Source organism: Lacerta agilis, chromosome 3, assembly GCF_009819535.1.
Source record: "Lacerta agilis isolate rLacAgi1 chromosome 3, rLacAgi1.pri, whole genome shotgun sequence".
Taxonomy (NCBI): domain Eukaryota; kingdom Metazoa; phylum Chordata; class Lepidosauria; order Squamata; family Lacertidae; genus Lacerta; species Lacerta agilis.
The window spans coordinates 8,146,930-8,165,609 of record NC_046314.1 but is presented as its reverse complement, the minus strand read 5'-3'; the positions used below and the strand labels follow the sequence as shown (position 1 = coordinate 8,165,609).

The 18,680-nt window shown below is 47.1% G+C and overlaps 1 protein-coding gene across 1 annotated transcript; it reads right to left on the bottom strand.

The window, feature by feature from the left end:
• Window positions 1–7,898: 7,898 nt before the first annotated feature.
• On the bottom strand, window positions 7,899–11,977 carry LOC117044539 (RISC-loading complex subunit tarbp2-like). The gene is made up of 5 exons (XM_033145358.1): window positions 11,919–11,977; window positions 11,382–11,454; window positions 10,512–10,627; window positions 9,120–9,262; window positions 7,899–8,113 (listed from the first exon to the last, which is right to left on the bottom strand). The coding sequence occupies exons 1-5, from the start codon at window positions 11,975–11,977 to the stop codon at window positions 7,935–7,937; spliced, it is 570 nt and encodes a 189-aa protein (XP_033001249.1). The 3' UTR covers window positions 7,899–7,934.
• Window positions 11,978–18,680: the final 6,703 nt, after the last annotated feature.

Sequence of the window (18,680 nt, the reverse complement as noted above, 5' to 3'; positions counted from 1 at the left end):
AAGCAGGAAACACCATCAAAGCATTCCTGACAGATGGCTGTCAAGCCTCCGCTTAAAGACCTCCAAAGAAGGAGACTCCACCACACTCCTTGGTAGCAAATACCACTGCCGAACAGCTCTCACTGTCAGGAAGTTCTTCCTAATGTTTAGGTGGAATCTTCTTTCTTGTAGTTTGAATCCATTGCCCCGTGTCCGCTTCTCTGGAGCAGCAGAAAACAACCTTTCACCCTCCTCTATATGACATCCTTTTATATATTTGAACATGGCTATCATATCACCCCTTAACCTTCTCTTCTCCAGGCTAAACATACCCAGCTCCCTAAGCCGTTCCTCATAAGGCATCGTTTCCAGGCCTTTGACCATTTTGGTTGCCCTCTTCTGGACACGTTCCAGCTTGTCAGTATCCTTCTTGAACTTTGGTGCCCAGAACTGGACACAGTATTCCAGGTGAGGTCTGACCAGAGCAGAATATAGTGGTACTATTACCTCCCTTGATCTAGACGCTATACTCCTATTGATGCATCCCAAAATTGCATTGGCTTTTTTAGCTGCTGCATCACACTGTTGACTCATGTTAAGTTTGTTGTCTACCAAGACTCCTAGATCCTTTTCACATGTACTGCTCTCAAGCCAGGTGTCACCCATCCTGTATTTGTGCCTTTCTTTTTTTTTGCCCAAGTGTAGTACTTTGCATTTCTCCCTGTTAAAATTCATCTTGTTTGCTCTGGCCCAGTTCTCTAATCTGTTAAGGTCATTTTGAAGTGTGATCCTGTCCCCTGGGTATTAGCCACCCCTCCTAATTTGGTGTCATCTGCAAACTTGATCAGGATGCCCTCAAGCCCATCATCCAAGTCATTGATGAAGATGTTGAATAAGACTGGGCCCAAGACAGAACCCTGTGGCACCCCACTAGTCACATCTCTCCAGGATGAAGAGGAGCCATTGATGAGCACCCTTTGGGTTCGGTCAGTCAGCCAGTTACAAATCCACTGAATGGTAGCATTGTCTAGCCCACATTTTACCAGCTTCTTTACAAGAATATCATGGGGCACCTTGTCAAAGGCATTGCTGAAATCAAGATAGGCTATATCCACAGCATTCCCTTCATCTACCAGGCTTGTAATTCTGTCAAAAAATGAGATCAGGTTAGTCTGACATGACTTATTTTTCAGAAACCCATGCTGACTTTTAGTTATCACAGCGTTCCTTTCTAGGTGCTCACAGACCGTTTGCTTAATGATCTGCTCTAGAATCTTTCCTGGTATTGATGTCAGGCTGACTGGGCGGTAATTGTTTGGGTCCTCTCTTTCCCCCTTTTTGAAAATAGGGACAACATTTGCCCTCCTCCAGTTTGCTGGCACTTCGCCTGTTCTCCAGGAATTCTCAAAGATTAGTGCCAGTGGTTCTGAAATCACCTCTGCCAGAAATCACCTCTGTCCAATCCAAGGAAGCAAAAGTCATTAAAATACTAAGAGGACACAATCCAGGTCAAGGTTAGGGTTAGGGTCACAGGCCAAGGCGGCACCCGGCAGTGCCAGCCCATTCCGGTAGCCTGGAAGGAGAAGGAACCAGGCGCCCTGAGCAAGCTACAGTTCCAAGCATTCAGGGCACCAAGTGCTGTTAGGAGATCCCTGTTCCCCCCAGGAGCTACATTTCCCAGAGTTCCCTAGGAAGAAAAATGGGCTTGGGAACTGTAGTTCTGTCAAGGGAATCGCAACCCTCAACGCCCAGAGCAATCAATAGTTTCCAGGGTGCTTTGGGGGGCATTGTGGGAACTGTAGCTTGTTCAGTTTCCCAAGGAGACCCTCTCAGAGCTATAACTCCAAGAGTTCCCTTGGAAAGGCTGTGCGGAATATTCTCTTCCTGTAGGAAACTACAGTTCCCAGGTTGTTTTGAGGGATGTCAAGATGGGTTAAATCGCTCTCTGGGAGGGGAATCAAGGCACATCTCCCCATTCCTTTGGCGACGCCCCAACTTAACATAATGGCTCTCGTCAGAGCAATCCCAGCAGTCGCAGGTGAAGTTGCAGGTGCTGGCGCTTGAGTTCCCATAGGCGACCCAGCTAGGAAATGGAGCTAGGGGGGAAAGGGGGGGTTGCCATTAAAAGGAGAGGAAGAGTGAGAGGCAGGGAGCAGATGGGAGAGATGGAAGGGGCTCAAGGGTAATCTAGTCCAACCCATGGGAGGGAAGATGGCGACGGAACAAGCCGCAAGATTCGGAGCTCACAGATAACAGAGCTGGAAACAGTGCTGGCTACACTCAGGGAAGTAAATTCTCTTTCGTTCAAATATCTGTATTTTGAACACATGGACTTACTGAGATTCTATCGGCATTGATAGGCTGCGAGGAGTGTTCTGGGCAGAACGCCAGCTGCTGATTACCGACACCTCCCTCTGTGTCCTGCTCCTGGAAGCTGCTTTCAGCAGTATCCACAGAGAAATTTAAATTTAAAGCAAACCTCTAATTGCAGACTGAATAAAGTCAAGTACTCAAGTACTCTCTACCTCCCCTCTGGTTAAGAAACCAATATTGATGAGTCATCTACTTCCACTTGCACTATTATGCCAGTTAGAAAACGTAACAGGGACCCAGAGGACCCAGAGGAAGCAGCTCCAACACCAGCTTCCAAGCAATCTAAGCTGGAGGAATTTTTTAATAATAAATCTGTTTTTACAGTTTTAACAAAAAAATCGGTTCTCTCCTCTCGAGGAGAATGAGGATGATGAAGAGGAGAATAACAGAGATGGGAGTGCAAAAACAGATCCAATAAAGGGGCAAGTTGACCTTGGACATTTAAGAGAGTAAGGAATAACAAGTGGAGGCGGTTGGAGGATGGATGGTGGCTAACAGATTGAGGTTGAATCCTGACAAGACAGAAGTACTGTTTTTGGGGGATAGGGGGCGGGTGGGTGTGGGGGACTCCCTGGTCCTGAATGGGGTAACTGTGCCCCTGAAGGACCAGGTGCGCAGCCTGGGAGTCATTTTGGAGGCGCAGGTTAATTCTGTGTCCAGGGCGGCTGTCTACCAGCTCTATCTGGTACGCAGGCTGAGACCTTACCTGCCCGCAGACTGTCTCGCCAGAGTGGTACATGCTCTGGTTATCTCCCGCTTGGACTACTGCAATGCGTTCTACGTGGGGCTACCTTTGAAGGTGACCCGGAAGCTGCAATTAATCCAGAATGCGGCAGCTAGACTGGTGACTGGGAGTGGCCGCTGGGACCACATAACACCAGTCCTGAGAGATCTACATTGGCTCCCAGTACGTTTCCGAGCACAATTCAAAGTGTTGGTGCTGACCTTTAAAGCCCTAGTTACAGGTGGGTAGCCGTGTTGGTCTGCCATAGTCAAAACAAAATCGAAAATTCTTTCTAGTAGCACCTTAGAGACCAACTGAGTTTGTTCCTGGTATGAGCTTTCGTGTGCATGCACACTTCTTCAGATAACGGCCTCGGTCCTGTATACCTGAAGGAGCGTCTCCACCCCCATCAATCAGCCCGGACACTGAGATCCAGTGCCGAGGGCCTTCTGTCGGTTCCCTCACTGCGAGAAGCAAAACTACAGGGAACCAGGCAGAGGGCCTTCTCGGTAGTGGCGCCCGCCCTGTGGAACGCCCTCCCATCAGAAGTCAAGGGAATAAACAACTACCTGACATTCAGAAAATACCTGAAGGCAGCCCTGTTTAGGGAAGTTTTTAAACTGTGATATTTTAAATGTATTTTAATGTTTGGTGGAAGCCGCCCAGAGTGGCTGGGGAGACCCAGCCAGATGGGCGGGGTACAAATAATAAATTATTATTATTATTATTATAAGTGGGGAGAATACCCAGCTAACTTTAATTGCTAGAACAATGGAGTCCAACCCACTGCAAGGAAGCTCAGAGCTATAATTCCCAGGACTTTGGGAACTGAGAGAGGGAAGAGAGAAAGAGAAAAAGCATAGAGAGAGGGACGGGATTCGCAGCCCCGTCTCCCTTTGCTCACCCAAGCCCAGTACGGCACCCCACAGCACCCACAGGCATGCCATCCTCACAGCGGCGCCCAGCAGGACTTTGCCCCCACCTTATCTGCGTGCCGCATGGGCGTACCGGGGGCAAAAAAAAAAAAATTGTCACACACCCCCCCCCCCCAGGAATGGGAAGGTCAGGTGGTACCTGGTGCGGAAAATTTCTTGTCAACCCCCCAATTGATCCCCCCCCGCAAAAAATGGTTTTACATTATTTCATATTTTCTTACAAAGGAATAATAACAAGTAATAATAATAAAAAACTTTTATTTATATCCCACCCTCCCCGGCCAAAGTCGGGCTCAGGGTGGCTAACGTCAGATACATAACATTGGTATAAAATCAAACAATAATTAAATTACCTCCTAAAAACATCCCAAAATCAAATTAAAGTCTAATTAGATGGCTTTCCACAGGGTTAGGGTTGGGAACAGTAAAGTGTTCTCTGAACTGAAATTTCAGCCTTTATGACATAGGAAAACAGCCAAGTGAACAGCTATTTTGGTGGAGGAGGGTCAAGACATTAACCGATATGCATGAAATTTCATATATAGCTATATAATCCCTAGTATAGTAAGATAAGACCTTCGGAGCAGGCATTTTCAAAAAAAAAAAATAATTCAAAAAAAAATTCCTTCATAATTTGTCACCCCCTCCATTATGGAACTTGGGGCAGCCCGCCCCCCCTCGCCCCCCTTGCTACGCCCCTGATCGGCAGCCTAAATGGAAAAAAAAGCTCAAGACTGGTCTTTCTCCCCCTCCCAAAATCTCAATAACAATTGAACTCTTCCACTCTTGCTGAGGCAGTTGGCCACTCTGTGTGTGTGTGTGTTGCGCCGGCTGTTTCCCCTTCCCTCATGCCGACAAAGAGCTGGCGTGCCTATCAGAGACCGGATCCTAGCCTGCACCCTGCTTGGTCAAATGGGGATGCAGGCTGAGACTTGGGCAGTATCAGAGGGCGAATTCATCGTTGCCGGGATTCATCGTTGCAAGGGAGCTTGGCAAACTGAGTTCCCTTGCATGGTGAGTAGTTCCTTTGCGAGGACTGAGGATCCTGGGAAACTGAGTTTTTCAGCCATTTGGGGCTTTCTGTTTCTTTTTGGGGGGGTTCTGTTTTTTGAAGCTGTTTTTGTTTTTTGAAGCTGAACGACCATGGCTTGCCCCCCCCCCTGGCGTGCTGGCAGGTGAGGCGGGCCAAAGCCCGGCTGGGCGGAGGCAGAAACTGGGACTTTGGCCCCTGCACCCAAAAAGAAGCCTGGGGGGCTACCCTGGCCTCCCAGGCACCTCTTATGCTCTGGCGGAGCCTCCTGTGCCAGAGGCAGTCTACCTGGGCTGCTCCTGAAGGAGCTTGGAAGCAGCGCTCAGTGAAACGCTGCAAGGAGGAGAATGCTAATACTGTAATGCTAATGCTAATGCTAATAATAATTTATTATTTATACCCCGCCCATCTGGCTGGGTTTCTCCAGCCACGCTGGGCGGTTTCCAACAGAATATTAAAATACAGTAGCCTATTAAACGTTAAAAGCTTCCCTAAATGAGGATAATCATTAATAATAATAATAATGAGAATGAGAAACCAGAGGAAGGCAAGCCCCTCAGCCATTGTTGCGACTCCTCCCTGAGGGGATTTTTTTTGGGGGGGGCCCCTCCGGCCTTCCTTCTCCGCAGGGACCCCCTACTTCTTCTGGGACCCCGCGAGAGAGACGAGGGAGACCAGCGCCACCCAACGGCCACGTTAGTCCCGACTGCCCTCAACCAACATGGCGGCGGTGGCACGTCTTCTGCCCTTGGCACTCTTTCCAGTCACGCTGCCCTCGTCCAAAATGGCCCCCTAGGAACCCAACACCCTCGCTCAAAGCACGCGTACAGCAGCAACGTCAACAATAAAAACAACAGGAGGGAAGGTGTTGCCTCGGGCGCCATTTTTGGAGAGGGAAATATTTGCGAAGTGCCTCCATGTTAAAAGTGGGGGGGGGGGTTTCTCGGCAGCAATAGGTCGGCCTTTTCGTTGCTTTTGGCCAATCACAGGTCGGGTTGTGGGCGGGGCCAGTCGTTTGGCGCTTTTTCTCCTCAGAGTTTCCCGCACCTTTTAGAAGACACCTGAGGGAAGCTTGTAAGTTTTGTCGTGTTTTTAATATACCACCCAACAGTGGGTGGGAAATGATAAAAAATATTAATATCATTAATTTTTAAATTATCATTATCATACTTATTATTAATATTATAATGAAAGGTTTAGTTAAGTTTGCAATATATTATGTTTTATTATGTTTAACATTCTGTTGGTAGCTGCCCACAGTGGCTTGGAAATAACATATTATTATTATTATTATTATTATTATTATTATTATTATTATTATTATTTTATTAATTTTTAAATTATTATTGTAAAAGGCTTAGGGTAGTTTGTAGTATATTATGTTTTATCGTTTTTTAATACAGTGGTACCTCGGGTTAAGTACGCTTCAGAACAGAAATCGTGCTCTTAGCTAAAGTGGTGCTTCAGGTTAAGAACGGACCTCTGGAACGAATTAAGTACTTAACTCGAGGTACCACTGTATTCTGTTGGTGACTGGGAAACAATAAATTATTATTATCATTAAATTTTAAATTGTTATTATTAATCATCCCCCCCCCCCCAGTGGGACATGGCCTCTTCCCCCCTAGTATTTTTATTTATTCGAATTGGTGTGGGGAAGCTCCCCTTGGCCACAGCAACTCCAGAGTAACTGGCTGCGAGTTCAGATCTCCATTGCTTTCTCCCTCAGACCGCCTTTGTGCGTCGGGTTACAGACGCTTCAGGTTACAGGCTCCGCTAACCCAGAAATAGTACCTCGGGTTAAGAACATTGCTTCAGGATGAGAACAGATAGAGGCCCCATTAGCTAAAGTGGTACCTCAGGTTAAGAACAGTTTCAGGTTAAGAACGGACCTCCAGAACGAATTAAGTTCCTATCCAGAGGTACCACTGTACTTTGCCTACAGCGTAGTTATACACATTGTATTTTGAATCATTACTAGCCATTTTTACGCGTGAGTATCTTCCATCCGTTTCTTACAGATAAATTTGGTGTGGCGGAAAATAGCCCCACTACACTGTCTGGTGACACATGTAGCTTGACAGGCAGATAAACCCCTCTGACCTTTATAAAAAAAGAGTGTTTCAGCAATCTAACTTTATTTAAAAGACAAAGGACATAAATCCCTCAGGCTCCCTCACCAAATCCAACCTCCCTCCCCTCATACACCTCTGCCAGCAACTGCCATCCGTTGCAACATTCTTTCTGGCCAGTAGGTGGAGCTGCATCAATAAACGTACAATAGCAATAATACACAACTTAATATGTGCCGAAGGCACAACAGAAATATCCAGCAAAGAAGTAAGAACAATTTAGTAGCTTAGTTCATAATAATGAAAAACAGTTGTGGAAAGTGATGATTGATTTTTATAGGAGCTCAGATTGCTTAGGCTACTTTCTCCATGGTGTGTGAGAGGTATTTTGTATAGAGCATCTATTTAGAAATGATTTTGATTAAATTTTTGGAATTCCCAGGATGTGTAGTGCAGCTTTAATAAGCCAGATAACTCACAACAATGAACCAGATAATAAATAACCATAATAACAATAATAACTTGGTTTTATATTCTGGTATTTCGAAAACATGAGGAATTATCTTATATTCAGCATATAAATTCTGTATTTTTTCAGTTCTTTCATTTTTATGAGATCCAGCTATCGGTTTCTGTTTTTTATGTTTCAGAGGCAATTTTCTTCTTACAATTTTTTATTAAAATTGTTTGTGTCCATTAAGCATCTCAACTGTGACTTTTAATTTTGTGGAGGATGATAATTTCCGTGTGCCATTTATGTGCTGCTTACTGTATACTGCTTCTCTCAAGGAAAGCAATTCCTCCCCCTCCCCTGTGCCTCATTATTTACCAATGTCAAGGTATCTAATATCAAAGCTCTGTTCTTCAGACAGCTCTTGCAAGAGGCTACAGAACCCAGGATTCGGCACTCCCAGGGGATGGCTTTTGAGGTGCAGAATCTTCTCCCCCACTGAGTTGCGCAGAGAGTCCCAGGTGCAGCCCGACACCCGACCCTTGGTTCCTGAAACCTGAAGAGTGGAAGAGAGAGATCGAACATGGGATGGATGTCTCTTCTGGCTGCCCACCTTCCATTGTTCTCAGCAAGGCGCTGCTCCCTCCCTGCCTTCCCAGGTGGTGCTGACCAAGAAGCGAGAGTCCACAGCCACAGCCTCTGCAAGTTTCCTCAAGCAACTCTCGTGACCACGGCTTCGTCCTAACCCAGGGATGGGGGAACTGTGGCTCTCAAGAAGCTTTGGGGGTTCCCAAGGTGGGACTCCCAAGGGATTCGGTGGAGATCATCACATCGACCAGCCATTGGTGGAGCCTTATCCTCCATGAATTTATCTAATTTTCTTACAAAGCCATCCAAGTTGGTGGCCATTGCTACTTCTTGCCATAAGATGTCTTTAACAGGACGCTTTGGAAGGTACGTTTTCTTAATTTGCCAAAGAGGCTGCTCCCCTCTTTGGAGCAAGTTCCCAGTTTCTGCAAAGCCTGTCACGCCCCATCAGCAAGCTGCATAGAATCATCGAATCATAGAGTTGGAAGAGACCACAAAGGCCATCCAGTCCAACCCCCTGCCAAGCAGGAAACACCACCAAAGCATTCCTGACAGATGGCTGTCAAGCCTCCGCTTAAAGACCTCCAAAGAAGGAGACTCCACCACACTCCTTGGCAGCAAATTCCACTGTCGAACAGCTCTTACTGTCAGGAAGTTCTTCCTAATGTTTAGGTAGAATCTTCTTTCTTGTAGTTTGAATCCATTGCCCCGTGTCCGCTTCTCTGGAGCAGCAGAAAACAACCTTTCTCCCTCCTCTATATTACATCCTTTTATATATTTGAACATGGCTATCATATCACCCCTTAACCTTCTCTTCTCCAGGCTAATCATACTCAGCTCCCTAAGCCGTTCCTCATAAGGCATCGTTTCCATGCCTTTGACCATTTTGGTTGCCCTCCTCTGGAAACGTTAATAATAAGCATAATAAGCTCATCTATGGTTGCCCTACTCTGGCTTCTCTCCCCACCGCTCAGACTCAAGATAGAGAGCTGGTCTTCCTCTGTTTTGGCCTCACTGCCCTCTCGCAGGTCCAGAGGCACGTTACGAATCCGCACCAGCATCTTGGCTGCAGCGTTGCGCTTGGCCAGTTTTTTGGAGGTGCCGCTTCCTGGAGAGAGAAGAAATAGCGAAATGGTGATCTGGAAAGGGACTGCAATATATGGAAAGAGGAGAGGGCAGAGAAGGGTGGGGCAGCCTGGGGTGCAAGGGGACTGCAAGAGCCTACACCTCTTCCCGATTCCCTCAGGCTTCTCCCAACAAGCCTGGCTGCTGTTTTTTTAGCTCCTGTGCATTGATCCTGCCTTGCAGCCCATCCAGCCTGCCTGACGCAGAAAGCACAACAGCAGGTGTTAAAGAGCATGTTTTTACATAACTGGCACAGCTTGTCCACTTGCAAATGGTGTGGGGTTTTGTTTTTCCTTGGCCCAGAAGCTTTGCAGCCAACCGGGGAGCCTAACTTGAGTGCCTGCAGAGCTGCCACACTTGGCCTATGGGATGGCAGTTGTGCACTCCTGGTCCTTACAGCCTAGGTCAGAGTCTCCCGAGCAGGAGCGGAGGAAGCCTCCTCGGTACCCGGGGCGGCGACCGGAGGCATCCCTGGGGGCGGGAAGTCGTGACTTCGGGGAGAAAAGCCGTTTTTAAAAAAAGAAAAGCAAAGGCAAACAGGCTGCCTTGGCTTTTCTTTTCTTTTTAAGGGCTTTTCTCCCCGCGGCTGGGCAGAGCCGCCCGCAGGGGCGAGGAGGGCCAGCGAGGATGGGGGGATGTCACCCTTGTGACATCCCTCCTCCTTGCTGGCCGCCCCGGCCATGGGGAGAAAAGCCGTTTAAAAAAAAAAAGAAAAGCCAAGGCAAGCAGCCTGCTTGTCTTGACTTTTTTTTTTTAAGGGCTTCTCTCCCCAGGGCCAGGCGGAGCCGCCCACAGGGGCGAGGAGGGCCAATGAGGATGGGGGGTGTCACCCTTGTGACACCCCTCCTCCTCGCTGGCCACCCCAGCAGCGGGGAGAAAAGCCCTTTATTTTTATTTTTTTAAAGGAAAGGCGCCGGCGGCTGGCTAAGCCAGCAAGCAAGCCAGCCACCGCGTACCCCCGCCGATCGCGGGGGGTGGTGCCCCCCACCCCAAGTGTCACCCCACCCTGGGCGCTGTTCGGGGCAGCCCGCCCCCCCCCCCCACTACGCCCCTGCTCCCGAGTCCTCTCTGTCTGCAGCTCAATGCTTTACCTCTGATTTCCTGTGTTCCTCTTGTCAGATGCACTGGCTCTATGAGAAAACTTCCAATCACGCCCAGGGCACTGCAAATCACAAACAGTTTAAAAGCATGAGCAAACTGGGGCTCTTGCCTCAAGTTCGCTGATGTCGTATCTATTTCAATGAACCTTTCAACCCGGCAGGCCATGGTGAATTCCTTGCTGTGCGCTGGCCCTGACTCCTGAGTGACAGTATATGCAGGGAGCCGCCAACCCTTCTGCACCATCAGCTCCTGGAGAGGGAGAGAGGCAGCTTTAGAAAGGCACTCACCTCTTCCTTTCTGTGCCTGGATTCCTAGAGGGAACGGCAGCTCAGGACACTACCATTGCAGCAGAGGCATCTAAAGCTGCAGTTTGTTGTAAGACCAATTCCATAAGTAGGCAGTACTTATTTCTGGAGAAAGCACATATGTAGGTTTGGGATGTAAAGTGTATCTGGGAGGAAAATCAAGACAGGGTACTGAAGCCTTGCTATACAGTCATGTTGGGATCCGAGAGTGGTTTGCCAAAAGGTGGATGGATACAAACCTGCAGACTATTAGTAGTTCTGGATGATGCAGCAAATGGGAGCAGCATTCTGCTTACAGCGTCAAAGCTTCTGCTCAAAATCCTGTTTGTCACTTCTGTTTGGAATCCACTTGGAGGTGGGTGTGCCCAATTTCATTCCAGAGCTACAGCAAATACATGTTGTTCCTATCCGAAATTCCACGAGCAAAAAAGACTCGTGCACACATCCAAGCTTGCTTAACTAATATGGCTTCAAAAGCTGCTCCCATACCAAAGAGACTTTTGAAAAAGTGCTGGATGGTGACACCAAATTTTCCCTTTGGGATGCCAGCTTGCATTCCAAAACCAGGACTTTAGGTACTCCTTCTCCTGTAGGGCAAAGTGTGGCTCCACCAACTTCTGACTAAGCTCAATCCCTGATACCTGTCCTCCTGTAAGCGCTTGGGGCTGAAGGAAGCCACAGCCGAGAGAGCGACCTACCTGCAGGGCACCAACCGGGTTGGACTCCAACTGGTGTGGTGATACTGGCGACTTCATGTCCATTGTGGAACTTCTAGGTAAAAAGAGGACACAAGGTGGAGGGTTCTCCCTGGCGGTTCTGCTGACCCAAATCCAAACACCCTGCCCATGCTACGAAGTAGCCAGAGGTAGGGGAACAGAGGAGCCCTTCTGGGGAGCCAGCTGAGATGGGGCCTCGTCAAAGAGAGCCTGGCCTACAGCTAGGCGATATCAGCTTTTCGACATCGCGATGTATCGCCACCTAAACCTCATGATATAGCGATACGTCGCGATGTCGAAAAGCTGACATTGCCTAGCTGTAGGCCAGGCTCTCTTTGACGAGGCCCCTTCTCAGCTGGCTCCCCGGAAGGGGAGCATGTTGCTCACCTGATGCCAGTCACCTGGGTTTTTTCCTTGTTGTGGAGGGACAAACACTGACCATTTCTGCCATAACTGGGAGTTGCAATAAACCAGATTTTTTGAAATAAGAAAGTGTCTTCTTTTACCCACTGAGCCCACCCTAAGATGAGGGAGCCTGCGGCCCCCCAGATCTTGCAACTCCCATGATCCTTGGTCATTGGCCATGCTAGCTGGGGCTGATGAGAGTTGGAGACCACCAACAACAGGGGAAGGGGGGGTGCTACAGGTTCCTCACAGTTGCTGTCCACAGACACATCTAGAATTGTACACCTGCTGACCACGGCTGCATCAGGCCGAGGTCCTGAGGCAGAATTTTTTATTTTTTAAAATATTTTTATTAAAGATTTTCAAAGGTAGTACAATGTCTCTCTCGTATTTTTCCATATAACATTTTTACAATCAGTGTTGTCGAGACATTAGAAAAAAAGGGGGGAGAGAGGTGGGGTGGGGTGACGATGTCTCTTTTTTACTTTATATGAGTAGGGTTTGGTGTCAGCGTTGTTTATGTAGGTTTTCTGTTGTTTGCTTGTGCTCCTTAGGCGGTGAGAGAGGTCGGGGTTGGCGTGGGATGTGATTGTTCGTTTGTGGTTGGCTGTGGTGATCTTTGGTTTCCTGTGTGAGTGGGGTTGGTGGGTGTTTTGGGTCAGGTTAGCCATATTGATTAGTATGCTGTCGGTAGATTTTTTGTCATTGTGTTGTTGGGCTGTGTGTGTGATGAAGGGAAACCATACCGGGGTGAAGGTGTCTTCTTCTGTTTGTCCCCGTGTCAGTTTCAGCTTACTGGTTAGTTTTTCTAGTAGGGCGGTTTCCCATATTACTTGGTACCATTGGTCCATGTCCTGAGGCAGAATTGAATGGTCCTATTATCCATTCCACTCCTCCCTCCTTGAGTTGAAGTGGTTAAACATATAGAATTGTGGAGTTGCTAGGGACCCTGATGATCATCTCATCCAACTGCCTGCAGTGCAGGGAATTGAACCTGCAAACTTGGCGTTATCTGCACCACGCTCTAACCAATGGAGCTATCCTGGCCAGAAGGCAGTTACTTCTGAATACAGGGGATGTTCCCACCGCTGGCATCACCATATGGTTTCCAGAGGCATTTGGGTGGCCGCTCTTATAAACAAGATACTGGGTGAGATGGAGGCAAGTAATTTGCTGGAGACCAAGGCAAAGGAGAGATGACAGCCCCAATAATTTTCCCTCCCCCAAAGCATCATTAATTTAACCTGACATTTGCTGAGACACGCTTCAAATCGCTTCTTCCTCTCCAATGGTAGCCAAGCGGCCCTGGAGCTCTTGGGGAAGCCAAAGGTGGGGGTCACTATTGTTGTCGTTCAGTCGTGTCAGACTCTTCGGGACCCCATTGACCAGAGCACGCCTATCTTCCACTGCCTCCCGCAGTTTGGCCAAACTCATGCTAGTCGCTTCGAGAACACTGCCCAACCATCTCGTCCTCTGTCGTCCCCTTCTCCTTGTGCCCTCTTTCCCAACATCAGGGTCTTTTCTCTTCTCATGAGGTGGCCAAAGTACTGGAGCCTCAACTTCAGGATTTGTACTTCCAGTGAGCACTCAGGGCTGATTTCTTTAAGGATGGATAGGTTTGATCTTTTTGCAGTCCACGGGACTCTCCAGAGTCTCCTCCAGCACCATAATTCAAAAGCATCAATTCTTCGGCGATCAGTCTTCTTTATAGTCCAGCTCTCACTTCCATACATTACTACTGGGAAAACCATAGCTTTAACTATACGGACCTTTGTCGGCAAGGTGATGTCTCTGCTTTTTAAGATGCTGTCTAGGTTTGTCATTGCTTTCCTCCCAAGAAGCAGGTGTCTTTTAATTTTGTGACTGCGGTCACCATCTGCAGTGATCACGGAGCCCAAGAAAGTAAAATCTCTCACTGCCTGCATTTCTTCCCCTTCTATTTGCCAGGAGGTGATGGGACCAGTGGCCATGATCTTAGTTTTTTTTTATGTTGAGCTTCAGACCAAATCGGAATGATCTTCACATTTGCCCAGGAGCTGCAGGTTGGGTCAGAGCAGATTATGCCAGTTCATATGGGAAATTGCAAAAGGACAACTTCTTCATCCGTCCTGAACTGAAAAGAGGAAGAACTGGGGGGGTGTTATGCAGATGAAGGGTCACATTCCCTTCTGAGGGCCAAACGCCAGTGGTGGTTGAGGCCAGCAGCAAAAGTAGGAGAACAATGACTACACATTTTATACAGAAAATTAGTTTCTACACAAACTCACAAAAACCTTTCTATGTCCAATCCAAGGAAGCAAAAGTCAATAAAATACTAAGAGGACACAATCCAGGTCAAGGTTAGGGTTAGGGTCACAGGCCAAGGCGGCACCCGGCAGCGCCAGCCCATTCCGGTAGCCAGGTTAGTCCTGACTGCCCTCAACCAACATGGCGGCGTTCAGGGGCGTTCTTAGCCCCTTGGCTGCCGGGGGCGGGAAGCCAAGAGGCACCCCTGGGGGCGGGGCATTGAGGTGCGTGCGTGCGTCATGACGTCATGACGCACGCGACGCCCCGCCCCCGGGGGTGCCAGGTGGCGGATTCGGGAGACTCCCGAAGCCTCCGCCTGGCAGCGGCACCCCCTCGTGCCGCGGCTGCTCGTGCCTGCGTGAGCAGCCGCTGCACAAAGGGGTGCTGGGAGGCGGATTCGGGAGTCTTTGCGGGCTGCAAAGACTCCCGAATCCGCCGCCCGGGCTCCCTTGGCGGAGCGCAAGTCGGGGCAGGGAGAGGGACGGCCCCTCTCCATGCCCCGGCTCCGCAAGCCAGCCAGCAGCGGAGCTCGGCAAAGAGGCAAGGGGCGGGCCAGCCAGGAGGGGGTGGCACCCCACCTTGCTGGCCCGCCCCTTGCCTCCATGCCGAGCTGCGCCGCTGGAAGGGGGGGCTATTTACGGCGCTGCTGGGGTGGAGCCACAGGGGCGGCCAGCGAGGGGGGGTGACACCCCCCCTCGCTGGCCGACCCTGCGGCTCCACCCCGGCAGTGCTGAAAATAGCCTAAAAAGAATTTTTTAAAAAGTAATTTTTTAAAAAAAGAAGCCCAGTGGGCGGGGCCGCCCCCGGTGTGTCACCCCTAGCAGGGGCGTTGCCCGGGGGCCCCCGACCCCACCGCCCTTCCCCTGCGACGCCCCTGGAGGCGGTAGCACGTCTTCTGCCCTTGGCCTCTTTGCAGTCACGCTGCCACGTCCAATATGGCCCCCCTAGGACGCCAACCACCCCTCACCATTTTTGGAGAGGGAAATATTTGCGAAGTGCCTCCATGTTAAAAGTGGGGGGGGGATCTCAGCAGCAATAGGTCGGCCTTTTCGTTGCTTTTGGCCAATCACAGGTCGGGTTGTGGGCGGGGCTGGCCGTTTGGCGCCTTTTCTCCTCCGAGTTTCCCGCTCCTTTTAGAAGACACCTGAGGGAAGCTTGTAAGTTTTGTCATGTTTTTAATATACCACCCACAGTGGGTGGGAAATAATAAAAAATTAATATCATTAATTTAAATTGTTATCATTATCATACTTATTATTAATATTATAATGAAAGGTTTAGTGAAGTTTGCAATATATTATGTTTTATTGTGTTTTAAATATTCTGTTGGTAGCTGCCCACAGTGGCTTGGAAATAACAACATATTATTATTATTATTATTATTATTATTATTATTATTAATTTTTAAATTATTATTGTAAAAAGCTTAGGGTAGTTTGTAGTATATTATGTTTTATCGTTTTTTAATACAGTGGTATCTCGGGTTAAGTACGCTTCAGGTTAGAACAGAAATCGCGGCAGCAGCAGGAGGTCCCATTAGCTAAAGTGGTGCTTCAGGTTAAGAACAGTTTCAGGTTAAGAACGGACCTCCAGAACGAATTAAGTTCCTATCCAGAGGTACCACTGTACTTTGCCTACAGCGTAGTTATACACGTTGTATTCTGAATCTTTACTAGCCATTTTTACGCGTGAGTATCTTCCATCCGTTTCTTACAGATAAATTTGGTGTGGTGGAAAATAGTCCCACTACACTGTCTGGTGACACATGTAGCTTGACAGGCAGATAAACCCCTCTAACCTTTATAAAAAAGAGTGTTTCAGCAATCTAACTTTATTTAAAAGACAAAGGACAGAAATCCCTCAGGCTCCCTCACCAAATGGAACCTCCCTCCCCTCATGCACCTCTGCCAGCAACTGCCATCCGTTGCAACATTCTTTCTGGCCAGTAGGTGGAGCTGCATCAATAAACCTACAATAGCAATAATACACAACTTAATATGTGCCGAAGGCACAACAGAAATATCCAGCAAAGAAGTAAGAACAATTTAGTAGCTTAGTTCATAATAATGAAAAACAGTTGTGGAAAGTGGTGATTGATTTTATAGGAGCTCAGATTGCTTAGGCTACTTTCTCCGTGGTGTGTGAGAGCGAATTTGTATAGAGCAGGCATGTCCAACAGGTAGATCGTGATCTACCGGTAGATCACTGGACGTCTGTGGTAGATCACCGGAAGATCAGTGGCACCCCCCAAAGAAGGTTTTTCGGCTCCCCTAAAAAAAGCTCAACAGCCTTGTCTTGCACCCCTAAAATGACCTGAACCACCAAAAATAGGGCTTTCTTTCCTTAAAAAAAAAAGTTCAATATCGCTTTCCTCTTCCCTAAAGAAGCTCAACAACTTTGACCTGAACCCCCCCCAAAGGGGTACTGCCAGTTTTTAACTCTGTGAGTACGTAGATCACAGTCTCTTGGAAGTTGGCTACCCCTTGTATAGAACATATATTTAGAAATGATTTTGATTAAATTTTTGGAATTACCACGATGTGTAGTGCAGCTTTAATAAGCCAGATAACTCACAACAATGAACCAGATAATAAATAACCATAATAACAATAACTTGGTTTTGTATTCTGGTATTTTGAAAACATGAGGAATTATCTTATATTCAGCATATAAATTCTGTATTTTTTTCAGTTCTTTCATTTTTATGAGATCCAGCTATCGGTTTCTGTTTTTTATGTTTCAGAGGCAATTTTCTTCTTACAAACTTTTTATTAAAATTGTTTGTGCCCATTAAGCATCTCAACTGTGACTTTTAATTTTGTGGAGGATGATAATTTTACTGATTTTAGGATTACTTAACCTAGAAAGATTGTATGTTCTGGCCTGTGGTTCATAATATTCATGCAAACTATATTGTTCATATAGACAGTGCTTTCCTGTATGAGATTTAATTGTATATGGCTGGCGGTTTTGTGTTTCCTCTCCCTTTCATATTCAGGGTAGCAGCTCTTCTGAAAGCAGCTCTTCGTTAGGTTCACCACGTGCCAAAAGGTTAGTTTGATATTCTGTTTACCAGTTTGCATTGCTTACTACAGTGAGTCTGAAGGTGCAACTCACTGTCTGTTAGAATCCATGGTGGTCATTTTAAGAAATAGTACATGTTACTATGTTACGTATTTTTCTTGTTTTTATACTTTAACCTGCCCTGCGATCCTTGGAAGAAGGGTGGTATATAACCCCTCCTTAAATTCTTACTTATTTTTTAAAACTTAAATACAAAACATAAAAAGTGAGTTTAATATAAAAAATGAAGAAAGAGAAAGAAGTGTTGTATATTACTAAAACAAATGTTAACAGTTAACAAACACAATTTTAAACCTTTTGTATAAATGAGTTCCAAATTTCATTATACAGTGGATGCTTGGGTTGCAAAGGCGATCTGTGTGGGAGGCACGTTCTCAACTCGTGATGCTGCGTCTGCGCACAGCGCAATTCGGCACTTAGGCGCTTGGGCGATTGCTGAAACCCGGAAGTAACCCGTTCCGTTACTTCTGGGTTCGGCGCGGTGCGCAACCCAAAACCACGCAACCTGAAGCGGCCGTAACCCGAGGTATGACTGTACATATCCATGCAAAGCCTACATCTGTAAGCCATCTGCTCATAGGTGGCAACAGTAAAGGTAAAGAGACCAACTAAGTATGTTCTGGGTATAAGCTCTCATCTGCATGCACACTTCTTCAGACAGGTATCTGAAGAAGTATGCAGGCACACAAAAGCTTATACTGTACCCAGAACATACTTAGCTGGTCTCTAAGGTGCTACTGGACAATTTTATTTATTTATTTCAACTGCGTCAGACCAACACAGCTACCTAGCTGATTCTGAAAAGCTGGTATCACTGGTTCATGTTTATCAATTTTGTTATCAATAATTGGATTTTGAATAAATGTGCAATTGTTAATGTTTGGAATTGTGTTATTTTCATTAGTGGGTTGTGCAAACCGCTATTTCAAATACACTGGTACCTTGGTTCTCAAACTTAATCCGTTCCAGAAGTCCGTTTCAAAACCACAGTGTTCCAAAACCAAGGCACACTTTCCCATTGAAAGTTATGCAAAATGGATTAATCCGCTCCAGATTTTAAAACAACAACCACTAAATCATCATTTTAATGAATTTTACTATCTAACAAGACCACTGATCCATAAAATGAAAGCAATAATCGATGTACTGTACTATAAAATATATAAGACAGTATTGTAGATGATAGTCATTGTTTGGATGGGGGGCTTTTATATATTTCCGCAGTCACACAATTAATCAGTAGCTGAACTGAGTTCCACACAGTCACAAAAACAAATTAACTGAAAAAGCTTCTGATATAGAGACTTTTTATTTTTATTATTAGATTTGCAAGCAGGATAAGTACTAAGGGACATCGTCCAGGACTGGTTTGAGGGCCAGAGTACAATGGCACCTTCACCCTACAGTATATCATGGGTGGGGCTTACCTGTGCCTTACCTTCTCAGGCTGCTGCCTCCTTCCTCCCTGTGCCAGGCGTTGGTGGTGGAGGGAGCTGTGGTGGTTTC